Genomic DNA, 20,585 nt, shown 5'->3' on the forward strand with positions numbered 1-20,585 from the left:
CATAAGTTGTGGAAGTTGTGGACATCTCATCATTCTTAAACCAGGAACCCCAGGCCACCTGGAGGACCTTGATATGAGGATCCCCATATGAGTAGCCTTGAGGCAGGTAAACAGTGCACAGAAGGATTATTAGAGTTCATTGGAGATCTCCTAGGTTGGTGGGGAGATGAAGGCACAGCTGTGCACTCACCACGTAGGAGATACATCAATACCTCATAGAAGCCACAACTTAACTAAGAAGTCCTGACAAATGCAAAGATGAAGGAGGGCATAGTCATACTCTAAGCCAGGACCAATGAGTATGTGCTTTTGAGTGGGTGTCTTGGTACGTTCATGCTTGTGGGGGATGAGTCATCAAACTCTTGGAAAGGCACAGAAATTTGCAGCCACGTAGTGGAGCCCTCTCCTAAGGGAGCTGGTAGTTTCATGGGAAACACTCCAGGGAATAATTAGGGAAAAAAATCCAGGCAGGCTCAGAATCAGAAGCATTAACGATTGTCTGCAAGCACTATGCTATACTTATCATCTGGTCGTGTCATAAAAAAATAGAGCCTAGGAATTCATTAAGACATGAAGACACTTGAGTCTGAGACAAACAGGCAGGGCATGTGTTGTGGGTTAACCCCAATGGGTAGATAAGCACCACAAAGTCACTCACTCACTTCTCCCCCTCACTCCCAGTGGGACAGGGAAAGAAGGGGCTTCTAGGGTCATCAGGGCTTGCCCTGGATTCCAGTTCTCAGTGTTAGTAGGAGGCAGAGGAGGGAAAATAACGTTTTTCCAAGCAAGCTCCCTTGTGGACCCTTTGCAGGCTATCCTCACCTGTCCCCAGAGTCTCTTGAGCAGGAGATGGCCACCTGCCAGCTCTGCACATCCTGACCCACTTTTCCTGAGAACTCAGCAAGGCAGAGTTTCACAGACAAGAGGAAATCCCTAAACAGACCAGAGAGTGGAAAGTTTTTTTTCGGGCGGGTTGGGTTTGTGCGGATTTTTTTTTCCCAACTTCCCTATGAATGTATTTGACAGCTCACTGTCCCTGTCAGCGCAAGATCCCAGCGGAAACTGGAGCTGGGAGGGCTTTTCCTGCCTGGGGGACGCTTCCCAGGCATGCAAGGGATTTACCAATAGCCAGCTTTCACTCCCCGTCCCTTGCTGTGTCCCACCAAAGGCCATGTGCAGTGGCAAGCTGCAGACGGGTTTGCTGGTGGCCGGCTACTTTGTCTACCTGCTGGTGGGTGCTGCTGTGTTCCAGGCACTGGAGAGGACTGCTGAGAAGCAGGAGAAAATGGCAGCTGCCCAGATGAAGGAGGCTTTTCTGCAGAACTTCACTCGCCTTACGGTGGCAGAGATGGAGCAGTTTATGAAGGTAAGTGCCAGCCCTGCGGAAGCCCTTTCTCCCTCCTGTTTCCCCATCAGATGTTTTTTCCTACTCAGCCTTGCTACACAGATAACTTTAATTGTGTTCTATTGATGTGGTCATTTGGATGATTTTAGCAAACCCCAAGCCCACTCTCCAGTCTGAGCAGGCAGGTCACACTGATGGTAAATACAGCTTATGTAGCTTGGCAAAACCTTGTGTGTTAGCTGTTAACAGTCCCCATCCTGTGATGTCACGATTCTTTGGGGTCTTGCCTACTGTTGATTCAACTTTCAGTGGGGTTGTGCTCATCTACAATGGGTGGCATGGCAGGAAGAATGAGGCTGTCAGAAATGAATGGGCGTGGTTGCCACTTAAAACAGTGCCACAGATAGCACAAAGGAACAATATGGCAAGGTCTGAAATAATCTGTTGGGAGAAAGAAGAAGCCCAGATCACTACAAGGAGAGTGGTATAGTCAAGGTTTACTTTTTGAAGATGCTGCAGAAGTGAAACAGGTAGCCTGGCCAAGGGAAAGGTGTTTCTAGCCATGGCACAGGAACCTGAGAACGAGTTTAGTTCTCTCTTCATGGTCAGTATTTCCTAGCTCTATCTGCTACAATGCAGAAGAAAATGGGGAGTGCAAATAGCTTTGCTGTAAGCATTTCTGCATGGGAAACTAATGGAGCTCTTAATGGGCCACTTCAAAGGATAAGGAGAGGAGAGCAAGAACTGGTATTTCCAATAACACAACCAGCAATTCAGGCCCCCGTTCACATATGGATGCACCCTCTTCCCTTTGGATTTTAATTTTTTTGTGGGTAGGAGAAAAAGAAGAGGAACTTTTCAAGACAATGAAATCTTTGTGTGAGGGCTGTGGAATGATTTCTGTTAACCTTGATTTTATGGGACCATCAAAAAAGATAGCGAGGGAGGAAGTGGGGGAAGACTTTTCTGGTGCAGTTTATTCCAGCTTGTGTCTTGCCTGTGGCAGGGCTCAGCCCCGGATTTTATCTAGGCTGCTTCTGTACAAGCCTGCCTTCCAGATGTCCAGTCCAATGTTCTCTGTTTGCTAAAGGCAGGGACAGCTGGATACTGTTTGGGTATTTTATTTTTTTTTATTTTATTTTATTTTAAAAAAATTAACAACACTCAGAATTAAAACCAAGGAACAAGGGAAGAGTCTGAACATGCATAACATGATAGATGATAAGGCTGGAGGGGCTTGGGAGATACATGTAGTCAAACCCCCTATAGCAGGGTAGTCTCAACTCAACCCAAACCATCTCTGACAGATGTTCATCTAACCCCATCTAAAAGGCCACATTGTAAATATGTGCACATGTGTTCATGCATGCAATTTGGAGAAGAGTGTATATGTCAGGCTGAATTCTGATTGTGGTCGCACCAAGAGTAATGCTTTGAAAAATCAATGGACTTTCTCTGAATTTAAATTTGTGACGCTAATCACAATACAGCCTTAAAATGAAATTTTCTATGTATGTCGTGTACCCTGCTATAACTCACTGATGCCCTTCTGGGAGGGATCAAAGTGCTCTGTGTGCCTGCTTACAGGTGGGTGATTAGATCCTGGATCCACCACTGCCATCTCAAGGGCAAACTCAAAACCAGCAACCAGCCACCCCATCACTTAAATCAGTGGGCTGTCTTGCTCTGCCACATCCTAGTCATCTACAGGATCATTTTTCCAGAGTACTTAGCCTAAAAGAATTGAGGTCCTTGATCACACTAAAAGAAACAAGTTCTCCTAACACCCACTAGAGCAGTCAGCATAAACAGGGCAAAAAACTAACACTCAAAACCACCAGCTGGCTGCTACCCAACCTTGGAGGTAAAGGCGTGAATAGTGTCAGAGTATCATTGAGGACAGGTGAGTGGTATTCACAGGAATGGAGCAGTAGTTAGCTAAATCTGCAGTATTCTTGCAGCAAGCACTTGAGAAAAGCAGCCATATTGATACCAAACTTTGTTCTCCCTCTCAGAACCTGACTGAAGCCATTCAGAATGGAGTATACCCTGTTGGAAATGAATCACAGATTGAAGACAGCAACTGGGATTTCAGTAACTCCTTCTTCTTTGCAGGCACGGTTGTCTCTACAATAGGTAGGTCTAATGCTGTCAATGTATGTGTGTTTGTGTGATGCTTATTATGGCTGGTTATTAGAACCTGAATGGACAATACTTTCAAGGATAAAAACTCCAGCTCTTCATTGTCACGGGTGGTAAGTAGCAACGGACTTGCTCCTGAGACCTCACCACTGCACAGCTCTTTGTGCATTATTTTGACTTGTGAAATACCAGAGGCCTTTCATAGTATTTTCCACTTGTTTCTTCTTTTTGAGCCATCTGCTAAGATGTTTGCTCTGCTGCCAGTTGTGAGCAGGAGATAAACTTCACTTTTGTGGTCTTTTTTCTAGGGTCAAATAGGCTTAAATCCGGGAGTGCTGTAAAGCATAAAATAATGGTAGGGAAGAAATTAACTCTGCTGGGGCATGAACACTGTATCAATAACCTGTGCTGAGCTGTTAGTGCACATATTGAATTAGTAACATCCCAGAAGGAAAAAAATGGGAAGGGTGCAAGGTAAATGCTGAGACTTTTACACTGCTGCTTCAAGCTGTTCTGACCTTTTCAGAGACTGCCTGCCCCTGCCTGCCTCTCCCTTTCTCTCAAATATGCATCCCAAAAAGTGCAGGCCTGCCAGATTTAAGCATAAAATCCACACTGCTGGGTCCTGCTTCACACTCTCATGCAGTGAAAGTTAAATGTATGTTTTTGCGGAGTGAAGCTGAGGCCTCGCTCACACTACACACTAGGCACAGCTGCTCTACTGATCTGTGACTGTGATATGTCACAGGGGCCCCAGTGATGCCCCAGCATCATGGCAGGTGTGTAGGTGTTGCATGAACCCATGTGAGAGAATCAGAGAGTAAAAGTGAGAAAACTCGTGGGTTGAGATAAAGACAGTTTAATAAGTAAAGCAAAAGCCATACATGCAAGCAGAGCAAAACAAGGAATTCATTCCCCGCTTCCCATCGACAGGCAGGTGTTCAGCCATCTCCAGGAAAGCAGGGCTCCATCATACATAACAGTTACTTGGGAAGACAAAATCACTCCAAATGTCCCTCCCTTCCTTCTTCTTCCCCCAGCTTTATATGCTGACCATGACACCATATGGTATGGAATATCCTTTTGGTCAGTTGGGGTCAGCTGTCCCAGCTGTGTCCCCTCCCAGCTCCTTGTGCACCCCCAACCTACTCACTGGTGGGGTGGTGTGAGAAGCATAAAAGGCCTTGGCACTGTGTAAGCACTGCTCAACAATAACAAAAACATCCCTGTGTTACCAACACTGTTCTCAGCACAAATCCAAAACATAGCCCCATACTAGCTACTATGAAGAAAATTAACTCTATCCCAGCTAAAACCAGCACAGGCAGATAGGCTGTCCCAGGAAAAGTGTAACTCTGCTTGTTTCTCTGCACCTTCACCACAGAGGTCTGTTGTGAAGGTACATCAGGTACTTCCACTCATCTTCACCAGGTTTTGCCATGAAAATGGAATATTTCTGCAACAGGGAGCACAAGACAGCTCAAGCATTTAGGGGCCTAGTAGCCAGTAAATCACTCAGTTGATTTATTTGTCTTTTCCCTCAAGGAAAACATTGCATTTTGCAAGTAATGGATGCCTTAAGATGGACTCTGCTCTGGAAAGTGCCTTTCTCAGGGTCACCTATAGAGTAAGGACATACACAAAGTACAGAACTCTTGCACTCAGGGATGTACCTCATGGAGTCTAAGAGGAACAAAGCTCCGGTCCATTAAAGGACATGTTTGGAGTTCTGCAGCCATTGTTCCGCTATTTAGCTAAATCCTCTTTTAGCAGGACTTTAAGACAAATATCTCTCTGGCATGAATAAATCAGTCACCAGTAAGGTCTGGACTAATTAGCACCATCTATTCCAATGCACACTGCACGCCTCCAGGACTGGAGCCAATATCTGGACATACGAACTTACTGACATTTAGCCAGGGAGGTCACTAACACGCAGGCAGATCAACAAGAAGCTAGAGATGGCTATATGTGATTCTAACATGACAAACAGCCTGGGACTCCAGCCTTGATGTCTTCCAGGTCCCCAGACTTCTGTTTTCTGTCTTCCCATGCATTTGTCACAGGACAGAGCATGTTTTCCATAACTGCTTTTAGATTGTGCTTTCATTCCCCCTAAGGCTGGGTTGGGAGCACACTGTGCTCTCTGCGTCCCCTGAAACATGCAGGGTGAACCACTTCATCTGCTTACTGTCTATTTCAGAAACAAAGGAGTGCATGTAGACTGAGAAGTGCCAGCCACATCTTTTAGGGTCAAAGGCAGGCCAGGTTGGGGGAGGTGTGAATGTGACTGTGGACTGCTCAGTTCTCTGGAATATCTCCTCTGACCCATGTTTTTTCATAGGCTATGGCACACTACGTCCTAAAACTGCTGGGGGACAGATCTTCTGTGTCTTTTTTGCTCTGTTTGGAATCCCTCTGAATATTGTTTTTCTCCACCGTGTTGGTAAGATGCTCTCACTGCTGTGTAAAAAGCTGGGGAAATTCCTGTACGAGAAAGGAATGAGAAAGGTAATTGGTTTTACTTACTCAGGCACAGTTACATGCTCATTTCTATTTTTTTTTTCTCAAGATGTATGCTGGAATTATCCTCTATTGTATTTGCTCTCATGCTGTGTTAGACATTGTGCCAGGAGAGGGAAAGAGACGTTCTTCAGTTGCAGAGCTAAACAGACAAGGCAACCATAGAGGAGATATTCAGAGAAAGGGATGCATTTTGCCTACCCATCTAAATGGCAGACATCCAGCCCCCTTCAGCAATCAATGGGAAAGAGTGGGTGCCTCTTCCCACTTCTCTAGACACTTATCTCAGGATCTAACACTCTAGGGAAGTACATGTCTCCTTTTAGTAAAGAGAGAGATGATTAAGTATCTCATCTTGAGGCGGCAAAAAGCAGGTGAGCTGTAAAAAGCTGTAAAAAGTAGGTGAGCTGTAGGTGTTTCAATGGATATTGACTCAATGCCTAGTGTGTCACTCCTCCTTATTCATTATGCAGTCCTTTAATCCCTCTCCTCCCTTGACTTTAACAGAAAGGAAACATCAGGCTGAAGTTGTCCATTTGAGCCTAGTTGCTGAAAGGTGAGGAGGCACCTGTAAAGGGCTAGAGACAGGATGTGTCTTGCCTGGTTATGCCGCAAGTTATTTGCAGCTCCTTCTCTTCTTTCACCACTACTGAGGAAGTGACAATAGCTTTTCTGTGTCTCCTACTGTAATTCCCTTTCAGGACAAGGTATGAATGCTACAGACAACCCTGTTCAAATTGCTAAATTTCTCCCCATGTCTGGCAAACTTAAATAGAACGTAAGGCTTGATCAGATAGAAACTCAAGCACATGCACAAAGGCATAAAAAATTATCCAACAGTTGCCATTAATTTCCAGACACTCTGGACTTATAAAATTCTATACACAAACTATATGTGTGTCAGACTGATAAATCTTAATATATAAGTCGTTTTCTCCAGTCAAGGCTTCTTCCTGACTGCTGGGAAGTAGTATGGTTCAAAAGTCACTGACCAGGCCCTTCATCAGGAGCTCATTTGTGAAAGGTCTTCTTGTAGTAAGGTATCCACTGGGTAGGAGCCAAGTTGTGGCACTGATGCAATGAGAAATAAAGTCAACAATCAAGACTCTTGGAGATAGTATTGTCAGAAATGGTGTAAATACTTTTTTTTTTAAAAAAAGTCTGTTTTCCCAGGCAAATTTGAATGTTCTTTAGGTGCCACAACTGAATACCTAAAAACTATAAGTAAAGTTGTCTGGTGAAAACTGGAAATAGTCTGACATCAGTAAAAGTCATTGGATAGGAATTCCTCCTATACTCATGGTCATTGGAGGTTGATACAATCAGATAAAAGACTACCTCTCCCAGGGCTGCTGTGGACATGCAACACATACATGGCTTCCTCTGCTTCAGAACAGGACTAGGGTACTTTCAGAGGAAGAGCACTCAATACAAATCCTTCAGTTCCTGTGGTCCTAGCAGGTATTCCTAGATAGCCACCCATTTTGAATAGCCAGCATTATGTATGACTGCTAGTGTTTCCAATTATTATTGTAATTGAATTGTTTTCTTTTTCAGAAGAAGATCAAATTTCTGACCCTTTTGTTCTTCCTGGCAACGGGGATCCTAGTTTTTCTGTGCTTGCCATCACTTTTCTTCCAGATAACAGAAGGCTGGTCCTACAGCGAAGGAATTTACTTTGCATTTATCACCCTCAGCACCATTGGCTTTGGAGATTATGTAGTAGGTAAGGTTGATTTCAGAGAGGAGACACAGCAAAATGGCAGAGTTATGACTGTAATTACCATGGGTTGACTGCACAGTCCACCAATATACTGTAGAGACAAATCTTCTGTTTGGGTCTTTGACTAGTCTTTGCCTTGCACAATTCTAGGGGAAATATTAATTTCTTTGGGATTGCATGTGCTGACAAAAGCACAAAATTGTCTAAATATAATGAAATGTGGTGCTTTGGGGTGTAAAGAATCCAGTGTTTTGGGGAGGGAAGGGGAAGTGTAGGGGGAGAATTCAAGGAGCCTACGAATTTGCATATACCAAAAGGGAACAGTTTGTGGCAGTCATACAAAATAAGGCATGTATCCCTGCTTTATCCACCTAAGATTTATGTTTCAAAGTGTAGAATAAAGAAATAAGTGGTCATGTTTCAGAAGACATGATTTTACACAACAGACTGAGAGGTGGAATCCCAGTCACGGGAAAGTGGGGAAATCTACTCACTCTGAGAACTGGGGCTTAAACATATATATCACTGTCGAAGTGGCTTTCTTTAGGCTCGTATGCATCACTGGAGGCTCTCTGTCTTCACAAACCAGAGATTAGGATTTCCCCTGAAGACGAACTGTTTAAGCTACACTCCAGCATGCTGGAGTGCTTCTCAAAATGCTTGCATGGATCTGCTGACCAAAATACACCCTCCACAGAATAGCTTCCAGAGGAACTCCAAAATGATCACCAGGAGCCAAATCAGTGTCCACAGGAGAAGCAATCAAGCACTTAGACTCCATGGAGAATCAAAGATTTCTCTACAACAACCTGTCCTGCCAGCATCTTGCCAACCTAAACTTCTCCTCAGTGGAGACAGGCGAAGGAAGCTCTGAAGCAAATACTTGAGCACCAGTGTTGTCACTACAGAGAATCTGGAAGCCTCACGTCTCTTTCTGATGGACAGGCATCCACCACACAACAAACCCTAAGCTCTCAAGCCTTGAAAAGATGCAAGAGAGGCCTTGGAGAGTTGGCTGGCAGCCTTGCTGTGTGTTTGAAAGATTTCTTACATCAGGCTGAGGACTTTGGTAGAGGGAGCCCCAAGCTTTTCCAGATATTGTCTGATGTTCCCTGCTGACCTTAATTTCTCTGAACCTGCTAAAGAGGCTGGGTAGTGCATTGACAATCCAGTTGACCTCTTGCTTGGTTGCATGAGTTCAGTGATCATAATGATCTTGTAGCCTAGCTGATGGTTAATTCACGCAATGGCAACGAGTTGATTAGGCCACATTTCCCCAAGTTATCCCAGCCAGCTAACTGCACAGGAAACCAGCGTCCGCTGAAATTCCCCTTTTCACATAATCCAGAGAAAGATTCTTTGTCTCCAACAGCGGTTAAGCAGTATTGCCGTGAACATGACACACAATTCAGGCATCAGCAAGGAATATGTATCACAAACAGTGGCCTCTTTGTTCACTGTTTTCTCCAGCTGAGGCCAATCTTTGTCACTGTGACAGTAGAGCACAGGCATTTCTTTCCTAACCATCTGTGGGCCTAATAACCCTGGCCTGTGTGATACTGAGCACCTCAAACTTCAGTGATGTGGAATACAGGAAGGTGGAGAGTGGCTGGTGCCATGCAGGAGAAAAAGTCAACATCAAACCAGTGCATTCTCTTCTCTTGCCCAAATTACAAGTGTGTTTTAAAATAATGTCAGCAAGTCACAGCATGAAAACCACTACCTCCATAGCACTTTCCTCCTCTGCAGCCACATTATTTTACAAATACAGTTAAAAAATAATAATTAGATAGGCCTCCTGGCTCTGTGATTTTATCTTCATTAGGATGACTTAACTGGAGCTGAAATATTTTTCCCTGCAGTATTTATCTCAATTGGCCTTAATCAATGGTGATAAAATGATGATGAAGTTTAATGCCTCATACCTTCACAATGAAACAAGCAGAATCAGTGACTGTTCTGAGTATTATGCATTTAGAATTGATTACGGATGACAAATGGATCTGCGCTGGCCAAGTGGAACAGAACAGGTTTGAGTTTATTTGCATTTTAGTAATTCAAAACTTGTTTGTTGCCTGTTTTGGGTAGGGAGGCATCCTAGGAAGATGGCAGAGTCTGGATTTAACTGTTTGTAATACATGTACATATAGGTGATATCTCTAGGGTGAAACTCCCCTTGGGCTGTGAACCACACTTATGCCCTGCTGAAGTCCAGTTTTGAGTTAACATTACAAAGATACTACTAGTTGCTTTTGCTAACCCTACATCAGGAACTTCAGATAAGAGCACGAAGGGAGATGCTTTGTAGCAAGGCTCGCATTCCGTCTGCCAACTCAAGCCCAGCAGAAGAAAAAGAAACAGCTGTTGGATATATATCCCTGAGGACAAACCAGCCCACTCCTGCCCTATTTCCAGAGTTCTTGCATGATGAAGTACAAAAATCCTGCACGTTGATCTACGCAGTACAGAGCACTGCAGAACTTGAAAAGAGTTGCCAGGGTCCTTCTGGGCAGCTTTACAATGGGAAATGATCCAGCAGGTTTGTGATGATCTCCCTATCTATGCACATTGCTGCATTATCTACTAAGTGGAGGCACCCTTGATGTTGACTTATAGCACTCAAACAATATCACCAAGTTTTCCTGCAGATACCAGGGCCATATGAGCTGTATCATGATGATAACATTGTGTGGGACTAAGTGCAATAGGAGCAAATGCTCTCTGTACATTGGTGGTGGATTGCTGACGTCTGAAGAAACAAACTAAATGACCCATGCAGAAAAACGGGTGTGTGATACTGGCTGATGCTAAGAGGTTTGGACTGCATGAAATAAGCTTCAGTCCACTGGTTTCCAACACAGAAGGTTGTGTTCTTGGCATGTGTCGGTGAGTCCTGATCAGTCACCTAGTTTTTTAATGGAGGAAGTTCCTAAAGCTGTTCAAAAGTAAAGAAGGAATTGCAACTACTCTCTTTGTATGATCAAGGGTACCTATAATTTAAAGCAAATATTTATTAGGTTATAATCACATTTATAGAAATAGAGAGAATTACAATAAACTAGGTAGTAATAGCCATGTGGTTATAGTGGCCCACTGTGCTCTGCTTTTTGTGCTTTGGGAGTTTGAGAACATTTTCAAGATAATACAATACAATTTTACACTACTTTCCACATCATTGCATTTACCTGTAGATGCAGAGGTTGAATTGGGATTGGTATGCTGTAAGAGGAAAAAAATATCCTGCTCTGCTGCTAATTCACCTCAATCCCAGTATATCTTTTTAATGGGCCAGCATGTTTGCTCTAGCATATATCAGTTTATTGCAACAAGAGACTTGCCCAGCCTTGACCTAATGCTGGGGAGGTGAGAGACTCCTCTACAATGAAAAAAATCACTTTAAAGTACTCAGTACAAAATACATTGATGAATCCATTAGGCTGGCCCACTTTACACTGGCAAATCAGTTTAACTGGTTAACTTTCTTCTTTCTCTCCCCTTATCTGCAGGTAAACAGCCTGGCAGGAATTACTTTTCCTACTACCGAATGCTGGTGGCCATTTGGATTCTTTTCGGCCTTGCCTGGATTGCTCTCCTATTTAATTTGTTGACAACGGTACTAGAAGATACTGAAAAAATAATTGTCAAGGATCTCCATCAAATTGGAAAGGTGAGTAAGGACAATGCAGCAAGCCAACAAAGAAGATGCTGGCCTGCTCAATTTATTCCAGAAGAAGAACTACTACCACCATGTGCTGGAGGGGATGCACAGAAAATGGAGTCATTAGCAGATTCTGAACACACAAAAAATGAAAAAAATGTTTTTTCTTATAGCAAAACTATTGCCATAACATATGACAATTGAATTCTTCATTGGAGAGTTACTAATGAATTATTCTAAAGAAATTCCCATAGAAATAAAATTTCTCCTACCTTTTGCTGAGATATGACCTTTCAGAACTGAAGACTTACAGTTACACAAAGCCTGAATATTAATGGTAAGAAATTTGCTCCTCAATTTGCAGCTAGGTTGTACTAACAACCTGAGAAGTGCACGTGTTTTGCAAGGTGTTTTTAAGGTGCTTCCACAAAAATGCAGAGGAGGGGCACAGTAGAGCTTACTGGTTCTATTTGGATTTTACTGCTTGCAAGAAATCATGTCTCTTCCAGGAACTGACATGCACAAGGTTTTCTGAGGCATTGCGTAGCACCTCTGTAAGAAGAAATAAGGGTATATAACATAATAGATGCCTGATTTCAGCCATCGTATTGGATAAGCTATTATGATCTGAAAGACATGTTTAAAGGACAAGACCTGGGCTCAGTTCAGAGACACTAGAAGCATCTAATGGACAGGGTTAGAAAAAGGTTAGCATATTGGAAATGATTAATTCTACCTCTTCTTGTTTTATACTAAGATGAATAAAGGCAATTTCACCTTTTATCCCTACAGTTTTGAAAAACCTTTCTGATGGTGTTTATAAAGAACATATACATCTATGTCTTTAATTTAAATTTTATAATAATTTTATTCTATAAGCATTTTATAAGAACAGAGACTGGTTTGAATGGAGGAGTCCTCACTGCATCAGACCCTTGCTGCTATGTTTGTATTTCATAGGAGCTATAACGTCATTTAAAAATAATTCTACTGTGCTGTGCTAAGGTAGCTTTCCAAGCGCGAGTGTTGTCTAAACAGTGCAGCCTTACCTTCAGCCAGGTAAAAAAGGGATCTCAAATCTGGGCATGGTGTTTCAGATGTACCAACTGGCATGCAGGCCATCCCTGGGTGAAGACTTTGGCTTTTAAAGGCTTGATCTACACATCAGGTGCCTTATGTGTGTGAAGCGTGTATGAAAACCCTACCCTGAAGTGCTGGCAAAGCAGCTGTGGTAGACACAGTCATAGAGGTGAAAAGTCCCATGAGTGTATGTGGTTACACTAAAAGTCAGTCTAGTCCAGTATCCTACTAGCCCATGCCTCCAAATAGTGTAAGACAAGGCAGCTCTGCCATGTTCCCGCACTGGGGTGCAATCCCTCTTCCAGTAGTTGGTGGCTCAAAGGCTGCCCAAACAAGAGGCAGGGTCTCTGTACTTCAGAGTCCATGAACTTGCCCAAATGGTGAATTCAGATCAACACCCACAGGACCCATCCAAGGCAGTCCATAGGTTTAGTACATGAACTGCCTCCCTTTGATGGTGCTGAATGTATTGCTTGACAGGTTTTTGTGATATCCTCAAGTTTCTATTTTTTCAGACAGTGAATAATTGTTCTCGGCTCACCCTCTGGGTGTTAGTTACAGCAAGACCAGCCCTTGCCAGAGCTATTCCTGTATGAAAGGGAGAATAAATTACAGCTATAAAGCAATTTTAGGCCATAAAGATGCAATCAGCCTTGAAGTTGAATTCATAACTATTTCAGTCAAACAAAACCATACTTCTTGCCAAAACAGCTCTGCTGGTTCAAGACTTGGCATGTAGACCTGACCAAATATGTACTTTCTTTCCCTCCCCAAATTATTTTCCAGTATTGCCCTCAAGGCTGACTTCTCACCTAGTATGTCTCACTCTCAGTAAACCTTTCTGAGGCAGCAGGAACAAGAACTGATTGAAATCAGGGCTAGGTGGCAGGGCTATCATAGGACGCAGTGGTCCTTGTGCAAGCCATGACCTTGTTGATATCACAAGTCAACACCATAGCCAGGCAGAGAGAGCAGCTGGATGCTCCCAGGCAGGGATCTCTTCACCTGTCTGTGTTCCACTGTCACCAAGGGGACTCACATTATTATTTTTCCCAGCCCTTCCTACAACAACCATTAGAGGCTGGTTTAGGCAGAAGTGGTGCTGCTTTGGGGTGCGATGGCCATTTTGCACAGCCTCTCATAGTTCCTTCCAGGTCAGTCCCTGGTGTTTGATGCCCCCCAACCCCGAGGTGGCAGTCAGGCCCTCTGGGCCAGCACAACATGTGTCTATTTGCTGAGGAGAAAGAAGGGCCTCCAAGGAACCTCTTGAAGTCAAAACACCTCTGAAGGGTTTTCTTTAACTTGTTCCCACTGTCCTGCTTGCTCCCTATCATGGCAAGTAAGACAGCCAGGCCCTGAAACAAGCTGGTGATGTTCCATTGCAACACAGAGCAATTGAGGACACTGGTTTAGACATTTCAGGAAGGGCAAGAGAGATGGCCCATGGACTCTGACCATAAACAGCAAGCATGGAGCCAGGCAGTGGCTCTTTGAGCAGAATAGGACAAAATCTCTGTCGGGTGTTTAACAAGCCATGAAAACCAAACGCTTTCCGTTTCCAAAAGTCAGTCTGCCCTGTGTAGCTATTGTCATAGGGTGTAGGCAATTCCCCTTTTAAATCATCCGCTCTTGCTGCACTCCCTGGATAAGGATGTGCTCCTCCAGACAAGGCACAGAGGGACTGAACAATTCACCCAGGGCTAGGGTGAGCCAGGAACAGCTGTACATCGGGGCTGTCCTCCTTCAGGCACCAAGAATTGAGGTGTCCCTGTAGCTGAAGATGCCAGCCTGGGAACAGAGAAAACACATGCAAAAGCATAATAAACATAAAAGCTCTCAGGAGAAATTCAAATAACTGCCCTAAGAAAGAAGACTGGCCATTCATAAATCCTTGTAACTTCAGGGAGGACTTTTGAAGAGTCTCAGCTTTGCTTCTCGTGCCCTCTTGTGGCTGTGTGCAGCAGACCCCCTCCCTTTGCAGTTCTGTCAAGTTGGGGCAGTTTTACTCTACCTCCTACGGTGCAGTTCAGCTGATGCAGCCAGTATAGCCCTGGCCAGTGCAAGTCCCAGGGCAGCAGCTTTGTCAGTGTGAACCAGAGGAAGCTGTCCTGTATTTTTATGCAGTTCGTACCAGCTTGTTAAGGGCTAAAACATGCCTCATTCTCAAGAAAGACATGGGCCTGGGCGCCCCAGACTGATCTAGCCAGGGATCCTGCCTTGCACCCACACTGAAACAGCTTTATGGAGGTCACCTGGGGATGCGACAGCTTTCTGTCAGCAGACCATCATGTGAAGGACCCTCACTGACAGCACACATGGTGCTGACAATGGGGTACGCTCCTACCATGTGCCCCATGCACCAGCTTTCCCTGCATGTCTACTGCAGGACCGAGGCACACATTCACACCCTCTGTCCCACAGGGAAAGGAATCGGTCCAGAAAAAATCTGCAAAGTGGCAGGTTTTGGGTGCAGGTTTTGGGGTCAGGATGAGCTGGCCTGCTCTGCGGCAGCCTTGAGGGCAGGCAGTGCCTCATGCAGCAGAAAGGGTAGAGACAGAAGCTGCAGATAGGTGGAAGAAAGAACCAGCACCAAAGGGTGTGTGGTCCTTTCTGCTGGGAAAGACAAGGGAAAAGCCCAGGAAAGCTGCAAGCCAGGGTGGGAGAGGAACATTTTTGGATGTGATATTGTTCCTCATGCTTACGCTGAACAATAAAGCTGTCTCCAGAAGGGCTTAGGCACAGCAACAAATCTCTCCAGGGCTGGAGCATGCAGCCTCTTCCAGCATTATCATCCTCTGAGCACTGCACAACCGCAGCAGATCTTGTCCTTGCATCACCCTGGGAAGGGGAAGCTGTTGTTTTCTCTGCAGATAGTAGTGGCCCCAGAGAAAATTAAGTGCATCACCTGAGCTCATGTATGAGACTTTTGGCAAACACCTGGTCTGGTACTCTCTCAACCAGGACCAGGTGTCCTGGTATTGTTTACTAATAAATCAGACCCTACTAGTGGTTCTGTAGCTGCTGAGGTTAAGAAAAATAATCTTGACTTAAGAGCAAAGTTAGAACAGAGCTTCTCCTCCACAGCTGGAGATTTAAAATGGTCCCAAGACTTTTAATTCATGAGTGTAAGCCAGGTTCTGACTCTTCCTCTGCATGTTCCCCTTGCCCAAGGGACAGAAAACAGGAATAAAATCCATTCCAAAATCCCTGTTCTGCCAAGTGTCGAGGTGACAGCAATCCTCTGGAGACCAGGCGGAGGGGTTCTCTATCGGCAGATCTGCACAGCCTGGAGCCTTTCCCGGGAGCTGTTCAAAAGCCCTTGCTGTGACCCAGCCCCACTGCGCCGCTCAGGGAAATCCAATTTTCATGGAGCAGCCTCCTGTGCAACTGCCAGCTCTCCCACTGAAGCTTATTTTCAAATGGGAAACATTTTCAAGGCAAGCCAAATACTTTCCCATACCTTAAACCAGTTGTTGAAAAAACTCCAGGAGTATGATCAAGAAATATATTATCTTGGATTAAATGGCAGCAGCATGTTCCTGCATTCAGTCTGGGCTGCTCCTCATACATTACCCATGTTTTTGCTGCCAGCTAGCAAACAGTGTGCATTTCTGCACTTGAAACCAAGGAAATGCCATGAGGAGTTATCTTTCCCTCAGAAAGAAGCCCCTCAGAAATTCGATTGCCTCCAGAGAGACTAGGAGAAACTGTACTTTGATCTGTCTTTAATTAGTATATGGGATTGCTTAGGGATCTTTTGAGGTCTCCTTCAATTAATAGCCAGTTTATTTGGAGAGATTATATTTTTCTGGAAGCAGAGAGACTACTCCAAGCAGTGGAACAGCTTGGCTAATGTAACATCATATAGCCAGTGGGATAATTTTTTTGCAGAAATTACTCAATATGTGGGCCACACACATGCTATTTTCCACTCTGTCACACTTGGACATGTGCTTTCTCGCCTGACTCGTGACCAAAAGGCACAGGACCCAGCTCAGAACTGGTTTAACAAACATAACTAATCACTCTCCAAAGGCCTGTTCTCCAACCCTCACAATCACACTCAAAGAAACTAAAAAAAATCAGATTTTTGGAGTTAGTCAAGTCCCCTTGTACGATTCCAGCAGTATTCAAAGTGGTCTTGAAGATTTCCTGTGAGGTTTTATACCAGCTCTCACACCATAAGGAAAGGGATCTCTGGGATCCCTGACTGGTGTGGCTGAGGACCGGCCTGGGGGAGCATTGCCAGTTCCGTGGTAACAAAGTCAATATTTAGCTATTCTGGGGACAAAAAGTTGGAGGGAAGCAAAAATGCTGTCCTCCTGAGAACCTTGTCTATGCCCTTGCATCCTTGCAGCCAGCATCACCTCCATCCCAGGACATGAACTCAAACAGCTCCAAATCTGCTTAGAAAATTCAGCATTATCCATCACAAGTTTTGGACTTGATATGGGTAATTCTCTACCAGAGGTTTGGAAAGGCTCATTTTGCTGAGTTAAAGTTAGGGCAGTTATTGAATCCATTTAATTACTGGTTCTACATGATTTAGGAGACATGTCTCCTGAATAAAGACTTTCTAAATTTCTCTTTCAATTATCCTCACATATGTGGTTGGAAACCATAGCTGTACTTTTGTGGTGAGATGCTGAAGCATGAAATAATATATCCCCAGAAAGAGAGATATACTGATAAGCAGAACAATAATAATAACAAGCATGCGTCACTGAAAAATGAAGGGAGGTACAACTTACAATTTAGGTTAATGGCTTCCTTGAGAGGGATTAGCCAGAAAGATGCTGATATTCTCAAAGAACAAATATCGCTTGAGGTGAATCCAGCTTCTCAAAGTAAAAGATGATTATTCATCATAGCAAGGCATGGAGAAAATCATGTATCAAGACCAGAAAAGAACATAAGTCAGAATTTTTGCTGAAAATCCCCTAGAATTCACAGTTCCATTCATTTAAATGACTCATTGAGTGCTTTAAAAACAAGGTTAAGGTCTTAAATTTAAAATGGCTTAGACTAATAGAAACCAAGGATGAAACCTAAGCAGAGATCTGTCTATTATCAACTTCAAAAATTCAGGCATTCATCTCAAAATATAATACACACTGGGTCAGAACAAGAAAGATGCAAGAAGCCCAGTATAGGCACCTTCCAATTGCTGGACACCAATTCTCCCTTTTCAAGCAGTCTGCCTCTTCACAAAACATGCAGGAGCTAATCAGAATCTCTACTGTGTAAGTCTGTTGCAACAGAAATGCTGGGATCAGGACATGTATATTGTCCAAAAGTAGATATAAATCAAATAGAGATTAAATGCCCATCAGTGCAGAACTTTGGCCAGTTTCCCAATTGCCAGTATAAAATTCCAATACATAAATGCTTTTTTAATAGATTTTTTTTTCCCCTTTCTTCCTTATTTCTGTCTTCCTTACAGTCCTCATGTTGGTGATGGGATGAAGAATGGATGCAGCAGAGCTGACTACAGTCCCAGAAATGCTTGGGCAGCTCCTAGAGAAACATAGCCCCGTAGCAAGGTTTACAAAGTGCTTAAAAGTTGCAGCCCGTTGTGGGAGCTCAGCCTGCCTTGGCAAACTGACCAGCAAAGGTGGAAAACACCCTCTTAGGATGCAAACGTTAAGGGAGAAGCACGATTTCAGGTGCATGACAATTTGCATACTGTTATTTGTAGTAATAAACAGTAATAAACCATGCCAAAGTGAGTCAGGTTTTGGTGTAGTGGCCAAGGTGCCTTTCAGCTACACTTCTGAGAAGTTAAAAGCATGACTGGAAATTTCCATATAAAGAGCATTGCTTTGGCACACAGTTTTCTTATTTAATATGGTTCATGGACAAAAGCAACCTCATGCTAAAACCCCCAAAGCCCTTACTTACCTCACAGGTGCCAAAAAGTGGAGAAGTGAGTTACAGAAATGTTGTCACCCCACCACCAGGGCCATCTGTCATATGTGGTGACAGCATGGTGAGGAGAGGTGGCACAGAGAAGAAGGACAGGCAGAACACTCTTTCCTATGGAATTATGGATAGCAGCTCATTTTTTGTGTCAGCAGTGTAAGACAGCCTGCATTGGAGGTGAAAACCCCCTTATGAACATCAGCGATGTTCCAGGTGTCCATCAGCTGAGACAATAAGTCCATTTTCCATCATCTGAAAGCCTAATTTAGTTTTCCCTGATGTTTAAACTTGGTCACATCACAGCTTGTCTTGTATCCAGACTTGCCTTATTTGACCTGCTCATGTGTACAGACCAGATCATGAGCAGATGTCACTAACACAGGGAACCAGAGCAAAGATACTAAATGCTACCCAAATGGGCAAGAGGATTTCAGATGTATCCAGACAATTAGGCATGCCCCAGGGTCAAATCATCCTTACATAGCAGAATAGCCAAAAGGTGCTTCTTACAAAACGCAACTATGAAGATGAGCAAAAAGCCACGTAGAAATAACTGTGCACACACACACTGCCATGGCATAGCCTCCAGATGTCAGCATCAACCCGAGCAAGAGAGAGGCACAGCACAAACAGTGCAGGAAAAAACCCCACTTTGCAGGCTATGCCTTCCAGAAACAGTCTTCTGCAGTCCCTGCTCTCCTCTCTGTCCCAGACAGGAGGGTTTCCAGTTCACCTGGAAAAAGTGCTCAGTTCACAGACAAAACCAAGCGATGTAGTTTGGAGCTGTGCACGTGTTTTACATGCACATCATACTGATGTAGATCACATATGTGCATCTGTGCGTGTAGGTGCTCATTGCCTACGTATATATATGTATATGATAGATAGATAGATAGACAGACAGACAGACAGATATAACTTTTGGTGTTAAGAATAAAAGCCTCTTTGCCAACAGCTTTACATATGAAGGCAAAAGCAAGGCATGTCCTCCAGTACCTTATCTAACCATATGCATATTCATCTCTTCCAGTACACATTCCTGTGTGCCACACAGCTGATGAGCTGGGAAACACAGCAATCAGCCCTGGATAAAGGATCTGAGAACATAAGAATGGGTTGGATCCCCCAATGGTGTAAGGCAGCATGCCTTCAAGGCTATGTAGTAAGGTCGACATTAACTGATCAAGGAATTGGTTGTCTCCTGTATTCCCCCTGGCCTATTAAGTTCATTTTATGCCACTCTTTTAGCAATGTAAATTTGTCTGTTAGGAAAAAAAAAAAGACTTTTAAAAATCCCATCTCTTCCTCTTCTTCCCCTTAACTCTGCCCTCTCCTTACAGCCCACAAGATTTAAATACATTCAAAATTCATTGGGAAGGAAAAGGCCACAAATTCTGCTCAGAGCAGTCACAGTGTGGATCCGTGGTGCAGAATAAAGTCACAAGTCCTGCAGCATGGCCCCTGACACCAAGCATTGAGGCAGCAGAGGTGTGGGACCCAATGGAGACTGCTGATCACCCTTCCACAGGCTGCAGAGGGGTGCGAAGGGGTGTGCAGCATGGCAGAGAGCATCCTCCAGCCTAACCTTGCACCTCCAGATAACTAGGGGGAGATTCAGGGGCTGTTTATTTAAACACATACTCCACCTTAACACCAGATCAAAAAAAATTAATGAAGGAGATACCAGATTCCCCAACCCTTGTAGGGCACAGAGGTGGTGTTTTTTACATGAAAAGACCCTCAAGGTCCTCCTGCACCAAAGTGTTCATCCTGAGCAGAGCTGCACATAGCAAAGTTTGAGTGGGGCCGGGGGAGCCTGGAGGGATCATGACACAGAAGATTAATGGATCTCTTCCAGCCATAGGTTGTCAGTTAAGTCAAGCACTGCTAATGCGGGATGTTGTCCCGAGACCTCTGTTAGCACAATGACGAAGCTCTTTTTAAGTCCTCTGTGTAAAAGGCATAATCCTCGTATGCCAATGGATCATATCCTTGAGATCCCTGGAGAGCAGGGCAAATGTGGAAAGAAAGGGAAAGGAAATCCCTTATTTCATAATGGTGCAAACAGACATGTCAGGAGAATTACATCAACATGCAGCACATGTGAAATTTAATACCCCTCCTAATGCATTTAGATGAGGCAAAATGCAAAGTCTATCCTGCCTCTGGGAATAATTCGGGTAGGAAGCTTT

At 44.1% G+C, this 20,585-nt stretch overlaps 1 protein-coding gene across 2 annotated transcripts; it reads left to right on the forward strand.

The window, feature by feature from the left end:
- The first annotated feature begins 1,106 nt into the window (after positions 1 to 1,106).
- LOC129207110 (potassium channel subfamily K member 16-like) lies at positions 1,107 to 18,131 on the forward strand. Of its 2 annotated transcripts, XM_054827562.1 has the most exons (6): positions 1,107 to 1,366; positions 3,361 to 3,481; positions 5,832 to 5,998; positions 7,568 to 7,736; positions 11,240 to 11,400; positions 17,915 to 18,131. In XM_054827562.1, exons 1-6 carry the CDS (start codon positions 1,172 to 1,174, stop codon positions 17,927 to 17,929), a joined length of 828 nt encoding a protein of 275 aa, XP_054683537.1. In that variant the 5' UTR covers positions 1,107 to 1,171; the 3' UTR covers positions 17,930 to 18,131. The 2 variants fall into 2 exon arrangements, with proteins under 2 accessions (XP_054683537.1, XP_054683536.1); XM_054827561.1 differs by lacking the exon at positions 17,915 to 18,131 and having other exon boundaries at positions 11,240 to 12,153.
- Positions 18,132 to 20,585: the final 2,454 nt, after the last annotated feature.

The sequence above is a fragment of the Grus americana genome, chromosome 5 (assembly GCF_028858705.1).
Source record: "Grus americana isolate bGruAme1 chromosome 5, bGruAme1.mat, whole genome shotgun sequence".
In the NCBI taxonomy this organism is placed as follows: Eukaryota; Metazoa; Chordata; class Aves; order Gruiformes; family Gruidae; genus Grus; species Grus americana.

Bases quoted from the DNA above. Each gene is read 5' to 3' on its own strand.
- LOC129207110 (XM_054827561.1), top strand. From the start codon at position 1,172: ATGTGCAGTGGCAAGCTGCAGACGGGTTTGCTGGTGGCCGGCTACTTT. The intron at 1,367-3,360 runs GTAAGTGCCAGC...TCTCCCTCTCAG, and splicing joins AGATGGAGCAGTTTATGAAG to AACCTGACTGAAGCCATTCA. The intron at 7,737-11,239 runs GTAAGGTTGATT...CCTTATCTGCAG, and splicing joins CTTTGGAGATTATGTAGTAG to GTAAACAGCCTGGCAGGAAT.